General features: G+C 41.9%; 1 protein-coding gene across 1 annotated transcript in view; it reads left to right on the forward strand.

Annotated features, from left to right (window-relative positions):
* Positions 1–11,156: 11,156 nt before the first annotated feature.
* The window catches only part of ctc1 (CTS telomere maintenance complex component 1), an 18,894-nt gene continuing 12,550 nt past the window's right edge, over positions 11,157–17,500 (forward strand). The window contains exons 1-9 of the mRNA XM_062445257.1: positions 11,157–11,275; positions 11,968–12,049; positions 12,652–12,736; positions 12,856–13,305; positions 13,498–13,627; positions 13,990–14,274; positions 14,355–14,477; positions 14,917–15,146; positions 16,652–16,796. Of these exons, the coding sequence (XP_062301241.1) occupies positions 11,225–11,275; positions 11,968–12,049; positions 12,652–12,736; positions 12,856–13,305; positions 13,498–13,627; positions 13,990–14,274; positions 14,355–14,477; positions 14,917–15,146; positions 16,652–16,796 (1,581 nt within the window). The 5' untranslated portion in view covers positions 11,157–11,224. The remainder of the gene's footprint in view (positions 11,276–11,967; positions 12,050–12,651; positions 12,737–12,855; positions 13,306–13,497; positions 13,628–13,989; positions 14,275–14,354; positions 14,478–14,916; positions 15,147–16,651; positions 16,797–17,500) is intronic.

The following is a 17,500-nucleotide window of genomic DNA, read 5'->3' on the forward strand; positions in this document are numbered from 1 at the left end:
TCTATAAACCATCACTAGCTCTGCTCTATAAACCATCACTAGCTTCTGCTCTATAAACCATCACTAACTCTGCTCTATAAACCATCACTAGCTCTGCTCTATAAACCATCACTAACTCTGCTCTGCTCTATAAACCATCACTAGCTCTGCTCTATAAACCATCACTAGCTCTGCTCTATAAACCATCACTAACTCTGCTCTATAAACCATCACTAGCTCTGCTCTATAAACCATCACTAACTCTGCTCTATAAACCATCACTAACTCTGCTCTATAAACCATCACTAGCTCTGCTCTATAAACCATCACTAACTCTGCTCTATAAACCATCACTAACTCTGCTCTATAAACCATCACTAACTCTGCTCTATAAACCATCACTAACTCTGCTCTATAAACCATCACTAGCTCTGCTCTATAAACCATCACTAGCTCTGCTCTATAAACCATCACTAACTCTGCTCTATAAACCATCACTAGCTCTGCTCTATAAACCATCACTAACTCTGCTCTGCTCTATAAACCATCACTAGCTCTGCTCTATAAACCATCACTAGCTCTGCTCTATAAACCATCACTAACTCTGCTCTATAAACCATCACTAACTCTGCTCTATAAACCATCACTAACTCTGCTCTGCTCTATAAACCATCACTAGCTCTGCTCTATAAACCATCACTAGCTCTGCTCTATAAACCATCACTAACTCTGCTCTATAAACCATCACTAGCTCTGCTCTATAAACCATCACTAGCTCTGCTCTATAAACCATCACTAGCTCTGCTCTGCTCTATAAACCATCACTAGCTCTGCTCTATAAACCATCACTAGCTCTGCTCTATAAACCATCACTAGCTCTGCTCTATAAACCATCACTAGCTCTGCTCTATAAACCATCACTAACTCTGCTCTATAAACCATCACTAGCTCTGCTCTGCTCTATAAACCATCACTAACTCTGCTCTATAAACCATCACTAGCTCTGCTCTATAAACCATCACTAACTCTGCTCTATAAACCATCACTAACTCTGCTCTATAAACCATCACTAGCTCTGCTCTATAAACCATCACTAACTCTGCTCTATAAACCATCACTAACTCTGCTCTATAAACCATCACTAACTCTGCTCTATAAACCATCACTAACTCTGCTCTATAAACCATCACTAGCTCTGCTCTATAAACCATCACTAGCTCTGCTCTATAAACCATCACTAGCTCTGCTCTGCTCTATAAACCATCACTAACTCTGCTCTATAAACCATCACTAACTCTGCTCTATAAACCATCACTAGCTCTGCTCTATAAACCATCACTAACTCTGCTCTGCTCTATAAACCATCACTAGCTCTGCTCTATAAACCATCACTAGCTCTGCTCTATAAACCATCACTAACTCTGCTTTATAAACCATCACTAGCTCTGCTCTATAAACCATCACTAACTCTGCTCTATAAACCATCACTAGCTCTGCTCTATAAACCATCACTAACTCTGCTGTATAAACCATCACTAACTCTGCTCTATAAACCATCACTAGCTCTGCTCTATAAACCATCACTAGCTTTGCTCTGCTCTATAAACCATCACTAACTCTGCTCTATAAACCATCACTAACTCTGCTCTATAAACCATCACTAGATCTGCTCTATAAACCATCACTAACTCTGCTTTATAAACCATCACTAGCTCTGCTCTATAAACCATCACTAACTCTGCTCTATAAACCATCACTAACTCTGCTCTGCTCTATAAACCATCACTAACTCTGCTCTATAAACCATCACTAGCTCTGCTCTATAAACCATCACTAACTCTGCTCTATAAACCATCACTAGCTCTGCTCTATAAACCATCACTAACTCTGCTCTATAAACCATCACTAACTCTGCTCTATAAACCATCACTAACTCTGCTCTATAAACCATCACTAGCTCTGCTCTATAAACCATCACTAGCTCTGCTCTATAAACCATCACTAACTCTGCTCTATAAACCATCACTAACTCTGCTCTATAAACCATCACTAGCTCTACTCTATAAACCATCACTAACTCTGCTCTATAAACCATCACTAGCTCTGCTCTATAAACCATCACTAGCTTTGCTCTGCTCTATAAACCATCACTAACTCTGCTCTATAAACCATCACTAGATCTGCTCTATAAACCATCACTAACTCTGCTTTATAAACCATCACTAGCTCTGCTCTATAAACCATCACTAACTCTGCTCTATAAACCATCACTAACTCTGCTCTGCTCTATAAACCATCACTAACTCTGCTCTATAAACCATCACTAGCTCTGCTCTATAAACCATCACTAACTCTGCTCTATAAACCATCACTAGCTCTGCTCTATAAACCATCACTAGCTCTGCTCTATAAACCATCACTAGCTCTGCTCTATAAACCATCACTAGCTCTGCTCTATAAACCATCACTAGCTTGCTCTGCTCTATAAACCATCACTAACTCTGCTCTATAAACCATCACTAGATCTGCTCTATAAACCATCACTAACTCTGCTTTATAAACCATCACTAGCTCTGCTCTATAAACCATCACTAACTCTGCTCTATAAACCATCACTAACTCTGCTCTGCTCTATAAACCATCACTAACTCTGCTCTATAAACCATCACTAGCTCTGCTCTATAAACCATCACTAACTCTGCTCTATAAACCATCACTAGCTCTGCTCTATAAACCATCACTAGCTCTGCTCTATAAACCATCACTAGCTCTGCTCTATAAACCATCACTAGCTCTGCTCTATAAACCATCACTAGCTCTGCTCTATAAACCATCACTAACTCTGCTCTATAAACCATCACTAACTCTGCTCTATAAACCATCACTAGCTCTGCTCTATAAACCATCACTAGCTTTGCTCTGCTCTATAAACCATCACTAACTCTGCTCTATAAACCATCACTAACTCTGCTCTATAAACCATCACTAGCTCTGCTCTATAAACCATCACTAACTCTGCTCTATAAACCATCACTAACTCTGCTCTATAAACCATCACTAACTCTGCTCTGCTCTATAAACCATCACTAACTCTGCTCTATAAACCATCACTAACTCTGCTCTATAAACCATCACTAACTCTGCTCTATAAACCATCACTAGCTCTGCTCTATAAACCATCACTAGCTCTGCTCTATAAACCATCACTAACTCTGCTCTATAAACCATCACTAGCTCTGCTCTATAAACCATCACTAACTCTGCTCTATAAACCATCACTAGCTCTGCTCTATAAACCATCACTAACTCTGCTCTATAAACCATCACTAACTCTGCTCTATAAACCATCACTAGCTCTGCTCTATAAACCATCACTAGCTCTGCTCTATAAACCATCACTAACTCTGCTCTATAAACCATCACTAACTCTGCTCTATAAACCATCACTAGCTCTGCTCTATAAACCATCACTAACTCTGCTCTGCTCTATAAACCATCACTAGCTCTGCTCTGCTCTATAAACCATCACTAACTCTGCTCTATAAACCATCACTAACTCTGCTCTATAAACCATCACTAAGCTCTGCTCTATAAACCATCACTAGCTCTGCTCTATAAACCATCACTAACTCTGCTCTATAAACCATCACTAGCTCTGCTCTATAAACCATCACTAACTCTGCTCTGCTCTATAAACCATCACTAACTCTGCTCTATAAACCATCACTAGCTCTGCTCTATAAACCATCACTAGCTCTGCTCTATAAACCATCACTAGCTCTGCTCTATAAACCATCACTAGCTCTGCTCTATAAACCATCACTAACTCTGCTCTATAAACATCACTAACTCTGCTCTATAAACCATCACTAACTCTGCTCTATAAACCATCACTAGCTCTGCTCTATAAACCATCACTAACTCTGCTCTATAAACCATCACTAACTCTGCTCTATAAACCATCACTAACTCTGCTCTATAAACCATCACTAACTCTGCTCTATAAACCATCACTAACTCTGCTCTATAAACCATCACTAGCTCTGCTCTATAAACCATCACTAGCTCTGCTCTATAAACCATCACTAACTCTGCTCTATAAACCATCACTAACTCTGCTCTATAAACCATCACTAACTCTGCTCTATAAACCATCACTAGCTCTGCTCTATAAACCATCACTAACTCTGCTCTATAAACCATCACTAGCTCTGCTCTATAAACCATCACTAACTCTGCTCTATAAACCATCACTAGCTCTGCTCTGCTCTATAAACCATCACTAGCTCTGCTCTATAAACCATCACTAGCTCTGCTCTATAAACCATCACTAGCTCTGCTCTATAAACCATCACTAACTCTGCTCTATAAACCATCACTAGCTCTGCTCTGCTCTATAAACCATCACTAGCTCTGCTCTATAAACCATCACTAGCTCTGCTCTATAAACCATCACTAGCTCTGCTCTATAAACCATCACTAGCTCTGCTCTATAAACCATCACTAACTCTGCTCTATAAACCATCACTAACTCTGCTCTATAAACCATCACTAGCTCTGCTCTATAAACCATCACTAACTCTGCTCTGCTCTATAAACCATCACTAGCTCTGCTCTGCTCTATAAACCATCACTAACTCTGCTCTATAAACCATCACTAACTCTGCTCTATAAACCATCACTAGCTCTGCTCTATAAACCATCACTAGCTCTGCTCTATAAACCATCACTAACTCTGCTCTATAAACCATCACTAGCTCTGCTCTATAAACCATCACTAACTCTGCTCTGCTCTATAAACCATCACTAACTCTGCTCTATAAACCATCACTAGCTCTGCTCTATAAACCATCACTAGCTCTGCTCTATAAACCATCACTAGCTCTGCTCTATAAACCATCACTAACTCTGCTCTATAAACCATCACTAGCTCTGCTCTATAAACCATCACTAACTCTGCTCTATAAACCATCACTAACTCTGCTCTATAAACCATCACTAACTCTGCTCTATAAACCATCACTAACTCTGCTCTATAAACCATCACTAACTCTGCTCTATAAACCATCACTAACTCTGCTCTATAAACCATCACTAACTCTGCTCTATAAACCATCACTAACTCTGCTCTATAAACCATCACTAGCTCTGCTCTATAAACCATCACTAACTCTGCTCTATAAACCATCACTAGCTCTGCTCTATAAACCATCACTAACTCTGCTCTGCTCTATAAACCATCACTAGCTCTGCTCTATAAACCATCACTAGCTCTGCTCTATAAACCATCACTAGCTCTGCTCTATAAACCATCACTAACTCTGCTCTATAAACCATCACTAACTCTGCTCTATAAACCATCACTAACTCTGCTCTATAAACCATCACTAACTCTGCTCTATAAACCATCACTAGCTCTGCTCTATAAACCATCACTAGCTCTGCTCTATAAACCATCACTAGCTCTGCTCTGCTCTATAAACCATCACTAACTCTGCTCTATAAACCATCACTAACTCTGCTCTATAAACCATCACTAGCTCTGCTCTATAAACCATCACTAACTCTGCTCTGCTCTATAAACCATCACTAGCTCTGCTCTATAAACCATCACTAGCTCTGCTCTATAAACCATCACTAACTCTGCTTTATAAACCATCACTAGCTCTGCTCTATAAACCATCACTAACTCTGCTCTATAAACCATCACTAGCTCTGCTCTATAAACCATCACTAACTCTGCTGTATAAACCATCACTAACTCTGCTCTATAAACCATCACTAGCTCTGCTCTATAAACCATCACTAGCTTTGCTCTGCTCTATAAACCATCACTAACTCTGCTCTATAAACCATCACTAACTCTGCTCTATAAACCATCACTAGATCTGCTCTATAAACCATCACTAACTCTGCTTTATAAACCATCACTAGCTCTGCTCTATAAACCATCACTAACTCTGCTCTATAAACCATCACTAACTCTGCTCTGCTCTATAAACCATCACTAACTCTGCTCTATAAACCATCACTAACTCTGCTCTATAAACCATCACTAACTCTGCTCTATAAACCATCACTAACTCTGCTCTATAAACCATCACTAGCTCTGCTCTATAAACCATCACTAACTCTGCTCTATAAACCATCACTAGCTCTGCTCTATAAACCATCACTAACTCTGCTCTATAAACCATCACTAACTCTGCTCTATAAACCATCACTAGCTCTGCTCTATAAACCATCACTAGCTCTGCTCTATAAACCATCACTAACTCTGCTCTATAAACCATCACTAACTCTGCTCTATAAACCATCACTAACTCTGCTCTATAAACCATCACTAACTCTGCTCTATAAACCATCACTAACTCTGCTCTGCTCTATAAACCATCACTAACTCTGCTCTATAAACCATCACTAACTCTGCTCTGCTCTATAAACCATCACTAACTCTGCTCTATAAACCATCACTAACTCTGCTCTGCTCTATAAACCATCACTAACTCTGCTCTATAAACCATCACTAACTCTGCTCTATAAACCATCACTAACTCTGCTCTATAAACCATCACTAACTCTGCTCTATAAACCATCACTAACTCTGCTCTATAAACCATCACTAACTCTGCTCTATAAACCATCACTAGCTCTGCTCTATAAACCATCACTAGCTCTGCTCTATAAACCATCACTAACTCTGCTCTATAAACCATCACTAACTCTGCTCTATAAACCATCACTAGCTCTACTCTATAAACCATCACTAACTCTGCTCTATAAACCATCACTAGCTCTGCTCTATAAACCATCACTAGCTTTGCTCTGCTCTATAAACCATCACTAACTCTGCTCTATAAACCATCACTAGATCTGCTCTATAAACCATCACTAACTCTGCTTTATAAACCATCACTAGCTCTGCTCTATAAACCATCACTAACTCTGCTCTATAAACCATCACTAACTCTGCTCTGCTCTATAAACCATCACTAACTCTGCTCTATAAACCATCACTAGCTCTGCTCTATAAACCATCACTAACTCTGCTCTATAAACCATCACTAGCTCTGCTCTATAAACCATCACTAGCTCTGCTCTATAAACCATCACTAGCTCTGCTCTATAAACCATCACTAACTCTGCTCTATAAACCATCACTAGCTCTGCTCTATAAACCATCACTAGCTCTGCTCTATAAACCATCACTAGCTCTGCTCTATAAACCATCACTAGCTCTGCTCTATAAACCATCACTAGCTCTGCTCTATAAACCATCACTAACTCTGCTCTATAAACCATCACTAGCTCTGCTCTATAAACCATCACTAACTCTGCTCTATAAACCATCACTAGCTCTGCTCTATAAACCATCACTAGCTTTGCTCTGCTCTATAAACCATCACTAACTCTGCTCTATAAACCATCACTAACTCTGCTCTATAAACCATCACTAGCTCTGCTCTATAAACCATCACTAACTCTGCTCTATAAACCATCACTAACTCTGCTCTATAAACCATCACTAACTCTGCTCTGCTCTATAAACCATCACTAACTCTGCTCTATAAACCATCACTAACTCTGCTCTATAAACCATCACTAACTCTGCTCTATAAACCATCACTAGCTCTGCTCTATAAACCATCACTAGCTCTGCTCTATAAACCATCACTAACTCTGCTCTATAAACCATCACTAACTCTGCTCTATAAACCATCACTAACTCTGCTCTATAAACCATCACTAGCTCTGCTCTATAAACCATCACTAACTCTGCTCTATAAACCATCACTAACTCTGCTCTATAAACCATCACTAGCTCTGCTCTATAAACCATCACTAGCTCTGCTCTATAAACCATCACTAACTCTGCTCTGCTCTATAAACCATCACTAACTCTGCTCTATAAACCATCACTAACTCTGCTCTATAAACCATCACTAGCTCTGCTCTATAAACCATCACTAACTCTGCTCTATAAACCATCACTAACTCTGCTCTATAAACCATCACTAACTCTGCTCTATAAACCATCACTAACTCTGCTCTATAAACCATCACTAGCTCTGCTCTATAAACCATCACTAGCTCTGCTCTATAAACCATCACTAACTCTGCTCTATAAACCATCACTAACTCTGCTCTATAAACCATCACTAGCTCTACTCTATAAACCATCACTAACTCTGCTCTATAAACCATCACTAGCTCTGCTCTATAAACCATCACTAGCTTTGCTCTGCTCTATAAACCATCACTAACTCTGCTCTATAAACCATCACTAGATCTGCTCTATAAACCATCACTAACTCTGCTTTATAAACCATCACTAGCTCTGCTCTATAAACCATCACTAACTCTGCTCTATAAACCATCACTAACTCTGCTCTGCTCTATAAACCATCACTAACTCTGCTCTATAAACCATCACTAGCTCTGCTCTATAAACCATCACTAACTCTGCTCTATAAACCATCACTAACTCTGCTCTATAAACCATCACTAGCTCTGCTCTATAAACCATCACTAGCTCTGCTCTATAAACCATCACTAACTCTGCTCTGCTCTATAAACCATCACTAACTCTGCTCTATAAACCATCACTAACTCTGCTCTATAAACCATCACTAACTCTGCTCTATAAACCATCACTAGCTCTGCTCTATAAACCATCACTAACTCTGCTCTATAAACCATCACTAACTCTGCTCTGCTCTATAAACCATCACTAGCTCTGCTCTATAAACCATCACTAGCTCTGCTCTATAAACCATCACTAACTCTGCTCTATAAACCATCACTAGCTCTGCTCTATAAACCATCACTAGCTCTGCTCTATAAACCATCACTAACTCTGCTCTGCTCTATAAACCATCACTAGCTCTGCTCTATAAACCATCACTAGCTCTGCTCTATAAACCATCACTAACTCTGCTCTATAAACCATCACTAACTCTGCTCTATAAACCATCACTAACTCTGCTGTATAAACCATCACTAACTCTGCTCTATAAACCATCACTAGCTCTGCTCTATAAACCATCACTAGCTCTGCTCTATAAACCATCACTAGCTCTGCTCTATAAACCATCACTAGCTCTGCTCTATAAACCATCACTAGCTCTGCTCTATAAACCATCACTAACTCTGCTCTATAAACCATCACTAACTCTGCTCTATAAACCATCACTAACTCTGCTCTATAAACCATCACTAGCTCTGCTCTATAAACCATCACTAGCTCTGCTCTATAAACCATCACTAACTCTGCTCTATAAACCATCACTAACTCTGCTCTATAAACCATCACTAGCTCTGCTCTATAAACCATCACTAACTCTGCTCTATAAACCATCACTAGCTCTGCTCTATAAACCATCACTAACTCTGCTCTATAAACCATCACTAGCTCTGCTCTATAAACCATCACTAGCTTTGCTCTGCTCTATAAACCATCACTAACTCTGCTCTATAAACCATCACTAACTCTGCTCTATAAACCATCACTAGCTCTGCTCTATAAACCATCACTAACTCTGCTCTATAAACCATCACTAACTCTGCTCTATAAACCATCACTAGCTCTGCTCTATAAACCATCACTAACTCTGCTCTATAAACCATCACTAACTCTGCTCTATAAACCATCACTAGCTCTGCTCTATAAACCATCACTAGCTCTGCTCTATAAACCATCACTAACTCTGCTCTATAAACCATCACTAACTCTGCTCTATAAACCATCACTAGCTCTGCTCTGCTCTATAAACCATCACTAACTCTGCTCTATAAACCATCACTAACTCTGCTCTATAAACCATCACTAGCTCTGCTCTGCTCTATAAACCATCACTAGCTCTGCTCTATAAACCATCACTAACTCTGCTCTATAAACCATCACTAACTCTGCTCTATAAACCATCACTAGCTCTGCTCTATAAACCATCACTAGCTCTGCTCTATAAACCATCACTAGCTCTGCTCTATAAACCATCACTAGCTCTGCTCTATAAACCATCACTAGCTCTGCTCTATAAACCATCACTAGCTCTGCTCTATAAACCATCACTAACTCTGCTCTATAAACCATCACTAACTCTGCTCTATAAACCATCACTAACTCTGCTCTATAAACCATCACTAACTCTGCTCTATAAACCATCACTAGCTCTGCTCTATAAACCATCACTAGCTCTGCTCTATAAACCATCACTAGCTCTGCTCTATAAACCATCACTAGCTCTGCTCTATAAACCATCACTAACTCTGCTCTATAAACCATCACTAACTCTGCTCTATAAACCATCACTAGCTCTGCTCTATAAACCATCACTAGCTCTGCTCTATAAACCATCACTAGCTCCTGTTGTCCTCAAGTCAAAGAAGGAAGGAAGGGAGGAAGGAAAGAAAGAGAGAGGGAGAGAGGAAGGAAGGACAGACGGAAGGAAGGAAGGAAGGAAGGGAGGGGGGAAAGAAGGAACAATCAAAACAGACAGGGTCAGTTTGACCCAGGAGGACGACACAAAGGTTAAATGAGATAATTAATGATGACACACCACTGGTTAATAAAGTTAGTATATATTGATAATGGGAGTTTATATAAGCTATGACACACAGAGTAAATGTGTAATATAATGGACACAATAGAGGAACATAATGTCTCTACGTATTTACGTCCCAGGCTGAATAAATAGTCCCAGGCTGATTTAGCTCCAGAGTCCCAAATAAAAAGTATAACTGCAGAATATTTATTTCACATTGAAGTTGAGATGAAATGAAATGCGCAAAAAATGCCACATGCAATGTGTGGTTCCCTGAACCCTGCAGGAGAAACATCCTGCTCTCCAATTATAGGAGGAGGGTACCAAAGAATAAATAAAACAAAATAAATAAATAAATAAAAATAAATAAATAAATACATACATAAAGGGTTAGGGTTAGGGAACCCTCTTCTTTTTCTTCTTCTTCTTATTATTATTATTATTATTATTATTATGATTAAATGTGGGATTTAAGGTTTAACATCTGTCTGCTCAACGCGCATGCGCAGCAGCGTGTACTGAACCTGAAGGGACACCGTAGTACCGGAAGTACTTAGAGAGATAACCGGAAGTGCAGGGGGCGAAAGCGCGGGTTTGTTTGAAGAGAAGAAGAAACTGGAGGACTAACTTAGACCCGGACTCGGACCTGGACCTAGACCCGGTCAGACCCGGTCGGACCAGGGCTAACTCAGACCCGGATCATGGAGGACCTGCAGCAGGTTCTGGATCAGTGTAGACCCGGACCCGGAGCGGTGAGTAAACTAGTTTCATCATCTGATAATAAATAATAAAGCAGAACAGGAAGCTTTCTCTTGTAGCTTCCGGTTTAGATCAATAACACAGACTGTTATAACTCTGAATAGTTACAGAATAGTTCTATATATTAATAGTTATATATATGAATAGTTATATATATGAATAGTTATATATATGAATAGTTATATATGAATAGTTATATATATTAATAGTTATATATATGAATAGTTATATATATGAATAGTTATATATATGAATAGTTATATATGAATAGTTATATATATGAATAGTTCTATATATGAATAGTTATATATATTAATAGTTATATATATTAATAGTTATATATATGAATAGTTATATATATTAATAGTTATATATATGAATAGTTATATATATGAATAGTTCTATATATGAATAGTTATATATGGAGTCTAATAACAGTCTGTTCTGCATTATTATGTCCATAGATTAAAAGGCTTTAATCTTTATTTTTGATTATTAAAACAAACAGCCTCTAACCCTCCAAAATAAAATGTCCTCTTCACAAGAAATATGCAGTGTGCTTTCAAACCTTTTCAAAATAAAGCAGTAGCCAGTTAAACCATTAAAACCATTATAAACCAGAGTATTATAGATTATAAACCAGTTCATATATAGAACACAATATTACCCCCCCCCCCCCCTGCAGGAGTCCAGCTGGATGAAGAGCCTCTTCGTCTTCATCACTGATCAGCTACTTCCTGTTCTCTCTGGCCCCGCCCCTCTGACAGGTCAGTCATCCAATCAGCTTCCAGCAGCTCTCACCTGTCAATCACATCTATCAGTTTACTGATTTAACCCATCAATAGTTTATTCTGAATAATATTCTACTGTTTAATATTAACACTGATTATATTACATTATATTAAGTTATTTATATGAACATTTATTTATATTAACAGTTATTTATATTAACAGTTATTTATATTAACATTTATTTATATTAACAGTTTTACTATAATGATAAAAGTAAAGTTCACTCTTATATAAATGTTTAGTGTCCATGTGGTTTATTTAAATTTAAAGGTTTTAAATGTAAAAATAAACGTATGAATAACTTGCACACATTCTTTTTTTGTGGACCCAGCATCAAATTTCTGCTTTTAATCCATTTAGAGAGAATATATTAGAGGATTATTGCAAAAATGTCTAAGTGGTGTAACCATAAAAACTTTGTACCAAATAATTCAACTTGCTTAAAAACAGTAAATTGTCAATAAAACACCATATCAACTAGTTTGGCATGATCTTACATTATAACTTTATATTAAATAAAGGATCTAATGATCACATTTCATCTGGTTATTGATCAGTTATTGATTATTGGTTTCAGGTGTTTGCTGTCAGCTGACTGTGAGTTTGGTGGAGAAGATTTCTGAGCAGCTGTCCGTCTCTCACAGTTTACCTGTCAGCTACAGGTACGACTCACCTGTCACACTCACCTGTCACACTCACCTGTCAGACTCACCTGTCAGCGCCATGTTTGTAGTCCTGTGTATTTTTTGTACACCTGACCCCTGACCTCTGACCCCTGCAGGCCGGTGAGCGTCTCTGAGCTTCTCTCCCAGCAGCACCTGGCCTGCGTCAGTAACCTGTCCTGGAGCACCAATCAGCAGCGAGCGTGGGCGAGGGAGGCGGAGCTTGGGTTGCCGGGTAACAGCGCCCTGCCGCGGGTGAACCTGCTGCTGATTGGCTGTCTGACGGAGGGGCGGGACGGGGAGCTGCGGCTGACGGACAGCAGCGGCAGTGTGCGCTGTGAGGACCTGTCTGTCTCTCCTGGCTGCCTACGGCTGCCTGTCTTACTGCCTCACTGGAACTACATCCCCCATAATGCCCCGGGGCAGCAGGCCGGAGGATGGGTGGAGCTAATTGGCTCTCCCGTCCTGCTGTTGCCCGGTCCTGAGCAGGGATTGGCTCCTGCTCCTGGAGGGGCGGGGCTTAGCGGAGCGGTCGGAGTCAGAGAGGCTGCTGATTGGTTACAGCACAAGTGAGTCATGGTGACCTCACACCTGTCTGTCTGTATGTCTCTACCTGTCTGTCTCTCACCTGTCTCTCTACCTGTCTGTCTGTCTGACTGTCTCTCACCTGTCTGTCTCTCTACCTGTCTCTCTCTCTCCTGTCTGTCTCTCACCTGTCTGTCTCTCTCTACCTGTCTGTCTCTCACCTGTCTGTCTCTCAGGGCTCGTGGACAGAGGCTGTCAGTCTATGGTGAGGTGGGGTCAGTCTGCCCTCTGCTGGTCGTTGGTGGAACAACGTTTTTCTGCTTCAGTCTGAAAGATGAATCACATACTCTACCTGTGCTGGTTAAGGTACACCTGTCTGTCTCTACCTGTCTGTCTACCTGTCTGTCTGTCTACCTGTCTGTCTACCTGTCTGTCTACCGGTCTACCTGTCTGTCTACCTGTCTGTATACCTGTCTGTCTGTCTACCTGTCTGTCTACCTGTCTGTCTACCGGTCTACCTGTCTGTCTACCTGTCTGTCTACCTGTCTGTCTACCGGTCTACCTGTCTGTCTACCTGTCTGTCTACCTGTCTGTCTACCTGTCTGTCTAACTGTCTGTCTGTCTGTCTAACTGTCTGTCTACCTGTCTGTCTCTCTACCTGTCTACCTGTCTATCTACCTGTCTGTCTCTCTACCTGTCTACCTGTCTATCTATCTGTCTGTGTGCAGGACAGCAGCAGGCTGTGGATGTCTCGGTGTGTGTGTGTCGGTCAGCGTGTGTGTGTGACGGCTCTGCGTGTGTGTGTCCTGCGAGGCTGGAGAGGAAACAACATCCTGTGTGTGAGCGAGCGCTCTGAGATACACACACACACACAGGAGCACACACACACACCTGCGGACACGCCCCCAACTGTGATGATGTCACACTCTGAGGAAAAGGAGGAGGCGGAGCCAGAGACAGACTCCGTCCAATCAGCTGTCAGGATGAAGGAGTCCAGGGTCATCAGCTACCAGGTGAGACAGAGAGGAGACAGCGCTCTGATTGGCTGTCAGAATGATACCTGTGTGTAAGCCCCGCCCCTTTCCTCTGATAGGGCACTGTGACTCAGGTGGTGAGCGAGGGGGCGGGGCTGTACATGATTGACAGGACGGTGGGTCTGTGCCTGGCCTATCAGCCGACGCTGAGCAGGAAGCTGAGAGCAGGAGACACTGTGGAGGTGAGACAGGCACCACTGTTCATTCATTCACTCATTCATTCACTCACTCGTTCATTCACTCATTCATTCACTCATTCATTCACTCACTCATTCACTCATTCATTCACTCATTCATTCACTCACTCATTCACTCACTCGTTCATTCACTCATTCATTCACTCATTCATTCACTCACTCATTCACTCATTCATTCACTCATTCATTCACTCATTCATTCACTCACTCATTCACTCACTCATTCACTCACTCATTCATTCACTCATTCCTTCACTCGTTCATTCACTCATGCATTCACTCACTCATTCATTCATTCATTCACTTATTCACTCATTCATTCACTCATTCAAATCACACTGTCACTGAGTTAAAGACAAACTGTCTCTCACTTAAAGACAAAGAATAAAAATGTTTTGAGTTGTATTGAATGTCCTCCCTGCAGCTCCATCACGTACACTTCCTGTACCGGCCCTCTCCTGACTTTCCTCCCAGCATGCTTTGCACCTGTCTACGGTCCACCCTGAGGGTTACCGCCTTCAGCAGGGTGGGGGGGTCTCAGCCCGACTACAGCTGCCCCGGAGACGGAGCGTTACCACGGTTACTGCTGGAGAGGAACACGGGCGTGTCCGAGTACCTGTGGAGCTGCCACCTGAGCTCCCAGCTCACACACAGGTGAGGAGAACATGTGACATGTGTGAACAGGTGAGTTTAACTTCAGGGTTACCAGGAGAGGCAGAAGGAACCTAGATCCTGAGACAAGAGACCAGCAGAGATATTATTAATAGTATTTACTGTATTAATATGAAAACCACCTGTCCCACCTGAGGAAGGACTGGTCCCACCTGAGGAAGGAATGGTTCTACCTGAGGAAGGAATGGTTCTACCTGAGGAAGGAATGGTTCTACCTGAAGAAGGAATGGTTCTACCTGAGGAAGGAATGGTCCCACCTGAGGAAGGACTGGTTCTACCTGAGGAAGGAATGGTTCTACCTGAGGAAGGAATGGTTCCACCTGAGGAAGGAATGGTTCTACCTGAGGAAGGAGTGCTTCCACCTGAGGGAGGAAGGAATGGTTCCACCTGAGGAAGGAATGGTTCTACCTGAGGAAGGAATGGTTCCACCTGAGGAAGGAATGGTTCTACCTGAGGAAGGAGTGCTTCCACCTGAGGGAGGAAGGAATGGTCCCACCTGAGGAAGGAATGGTTCTACCTGAGGAAGGAATGGTCCCACCTGAGGAAGGACTGGTTCTACCTGAGGAAGGAATGGTCCCACCTGAGGAAGGACTGGTTCTACCTGAGGAAGGAATGGTCCCACCTGAGGGAGGAAGGAGTGGTTCTACCTGAGGAAGAAATGGTTCTACCTGAGGAAGGAATGGTTCTACCTGAGGAAGGGATGGTCCCACCTGAGGAAGGAATGGTCCCACCTGAGGAAGGAATGGTTCTACCTGAGGAAGGAGTGGTTCCACCTGAGGAAAGACACCTGAGGAAGGAATGGTCCCACCTGAGGAAGGAATGGTTCCACCTGAGGAAGGAGTGGTTCCACCTGAGGAAGGAGTGGTTCCACCTGAGGAAGGAGTGGTTCCACCTGAGGAAGGAGTGCTTCCACCTGAGGAAGGAATGGTTCCACCTGAGGAAGGAGTGGTTCCACCTGAGGAAGGAATGGTTCTACCTGAGGGAAGAATGGTTCCACCTGAGGAAGGAATGGTCCCACCTGAGGAAGGACACCTGAGGAAGGAATGGTTCTACCTGAGGAAGGAGTGGTTCCACCTGAGGAAGGAGTGGTTCCACCTGAGGAAGGAGTGGTCCCACCTGAGGAAGGAATGGTTCTACCTGAGGAAGGAGTGGTTCCACCTGAGGAAGGAGTGGTTCCACCTGAGGAAGGAAAATCAATAAATTATTTAAATCAATCCGACACCAAACAGGGAACCAATGAAAATGGTGAAAGGATTGGGATGATGTGATGTCATCAGTTAGAACCAGTAAGAAGTCTGAAGTTTTTTTAATTTTGGAAAGAAACTCTAAGTATGTAACATGTGGACATTGACAGGAAGTTACATTAGCGTTGGTCCACATACTCTTTGGTCTTTTCTCCCGTAAATGTCACATGACAGTCTCCTAATACAGGTGATCATGGCTCCATCCAATCACCACAGACTCACCTTCAGTCCTGTCTGTCTCAGTCTGCTCCCCAGTGTCGTGAAGCAGCAGTGTGTGTGTGTGTTGTCATGGAAACTGATGGAGCTTGTGTGGAGGCGAGGACAGCGAAGACGACGGGACATCTACTCTGAGATGCTGGACGAGCCGCACAGCTGTCCTCTGACAAAGGTAAACACACCTTTCACTCTGTCTCTGCAGTACAGTGTGTGTCTGTGTGTGTGTGTGTGTGTGTGTGTGTGTGTGTCTGTGTGTGTATCTACAGTGTGTGTCTCTGTGTGTCTCTGTGTGTCTGTCTCTACAGTGTGTGTCTCTACAGTGTGTGTCTCTGTGTGTCTCGGTGTGTCTGTGTGTGTGTATCATAGACTGTATATATAATGGACGTAACATCCGTGACGTCACCCATTGGTTTGTGGACTGCTGCTCGGAGGCCAATAGTATCGGATCTGAGCAGCGCCATCTTGAACATTTCAGGTGCATGCTGGGAAAAATAAAACCAGGGATTCTACTTATATGGGCATCAGGAGGAGCATGAGGCGCCCTCCTGAACCTGTGAACCAATCAACCTGTCAATCACCACGTAGCCACGCCCTAATGCATACCCTGCTTTATCGTCACATATAAAATCAGGGAGGCCAAAATGTCCCAAATGAACATCATACTGCATTGAAGAAGGCTTTAAACTAGCGATTGAGACCATAAACACATTTTGAAAACGTTTACTGAGGTTAGAAATCAAGTGAGAAGTTGGTGAATTCTCCATTGACTTGTATAGAGACGGAAGTCCTTTTGACACCAAAACGGTCGCCCCCTGGTGGCCTTTTGATAGAATGCAGTTTTAAGTTACTTCCTGGTTGGCCTCATTTCAGAGGACC

The sequence above is a fragment of the Scomber scombrus genome, chromosome 23, assembly GCF_963691925.1.
Source record: "Scomber scombrus chromosome 23, fScoSco1.1, whole genome shotgun sequence".
In the NCBI taxonomy this organism is placed as follows: Eukaryota; Metazoa; Chordata; class Actinopteri; order Scombriformes; family Scombridae; genus Scomber; species Scomber scombrus.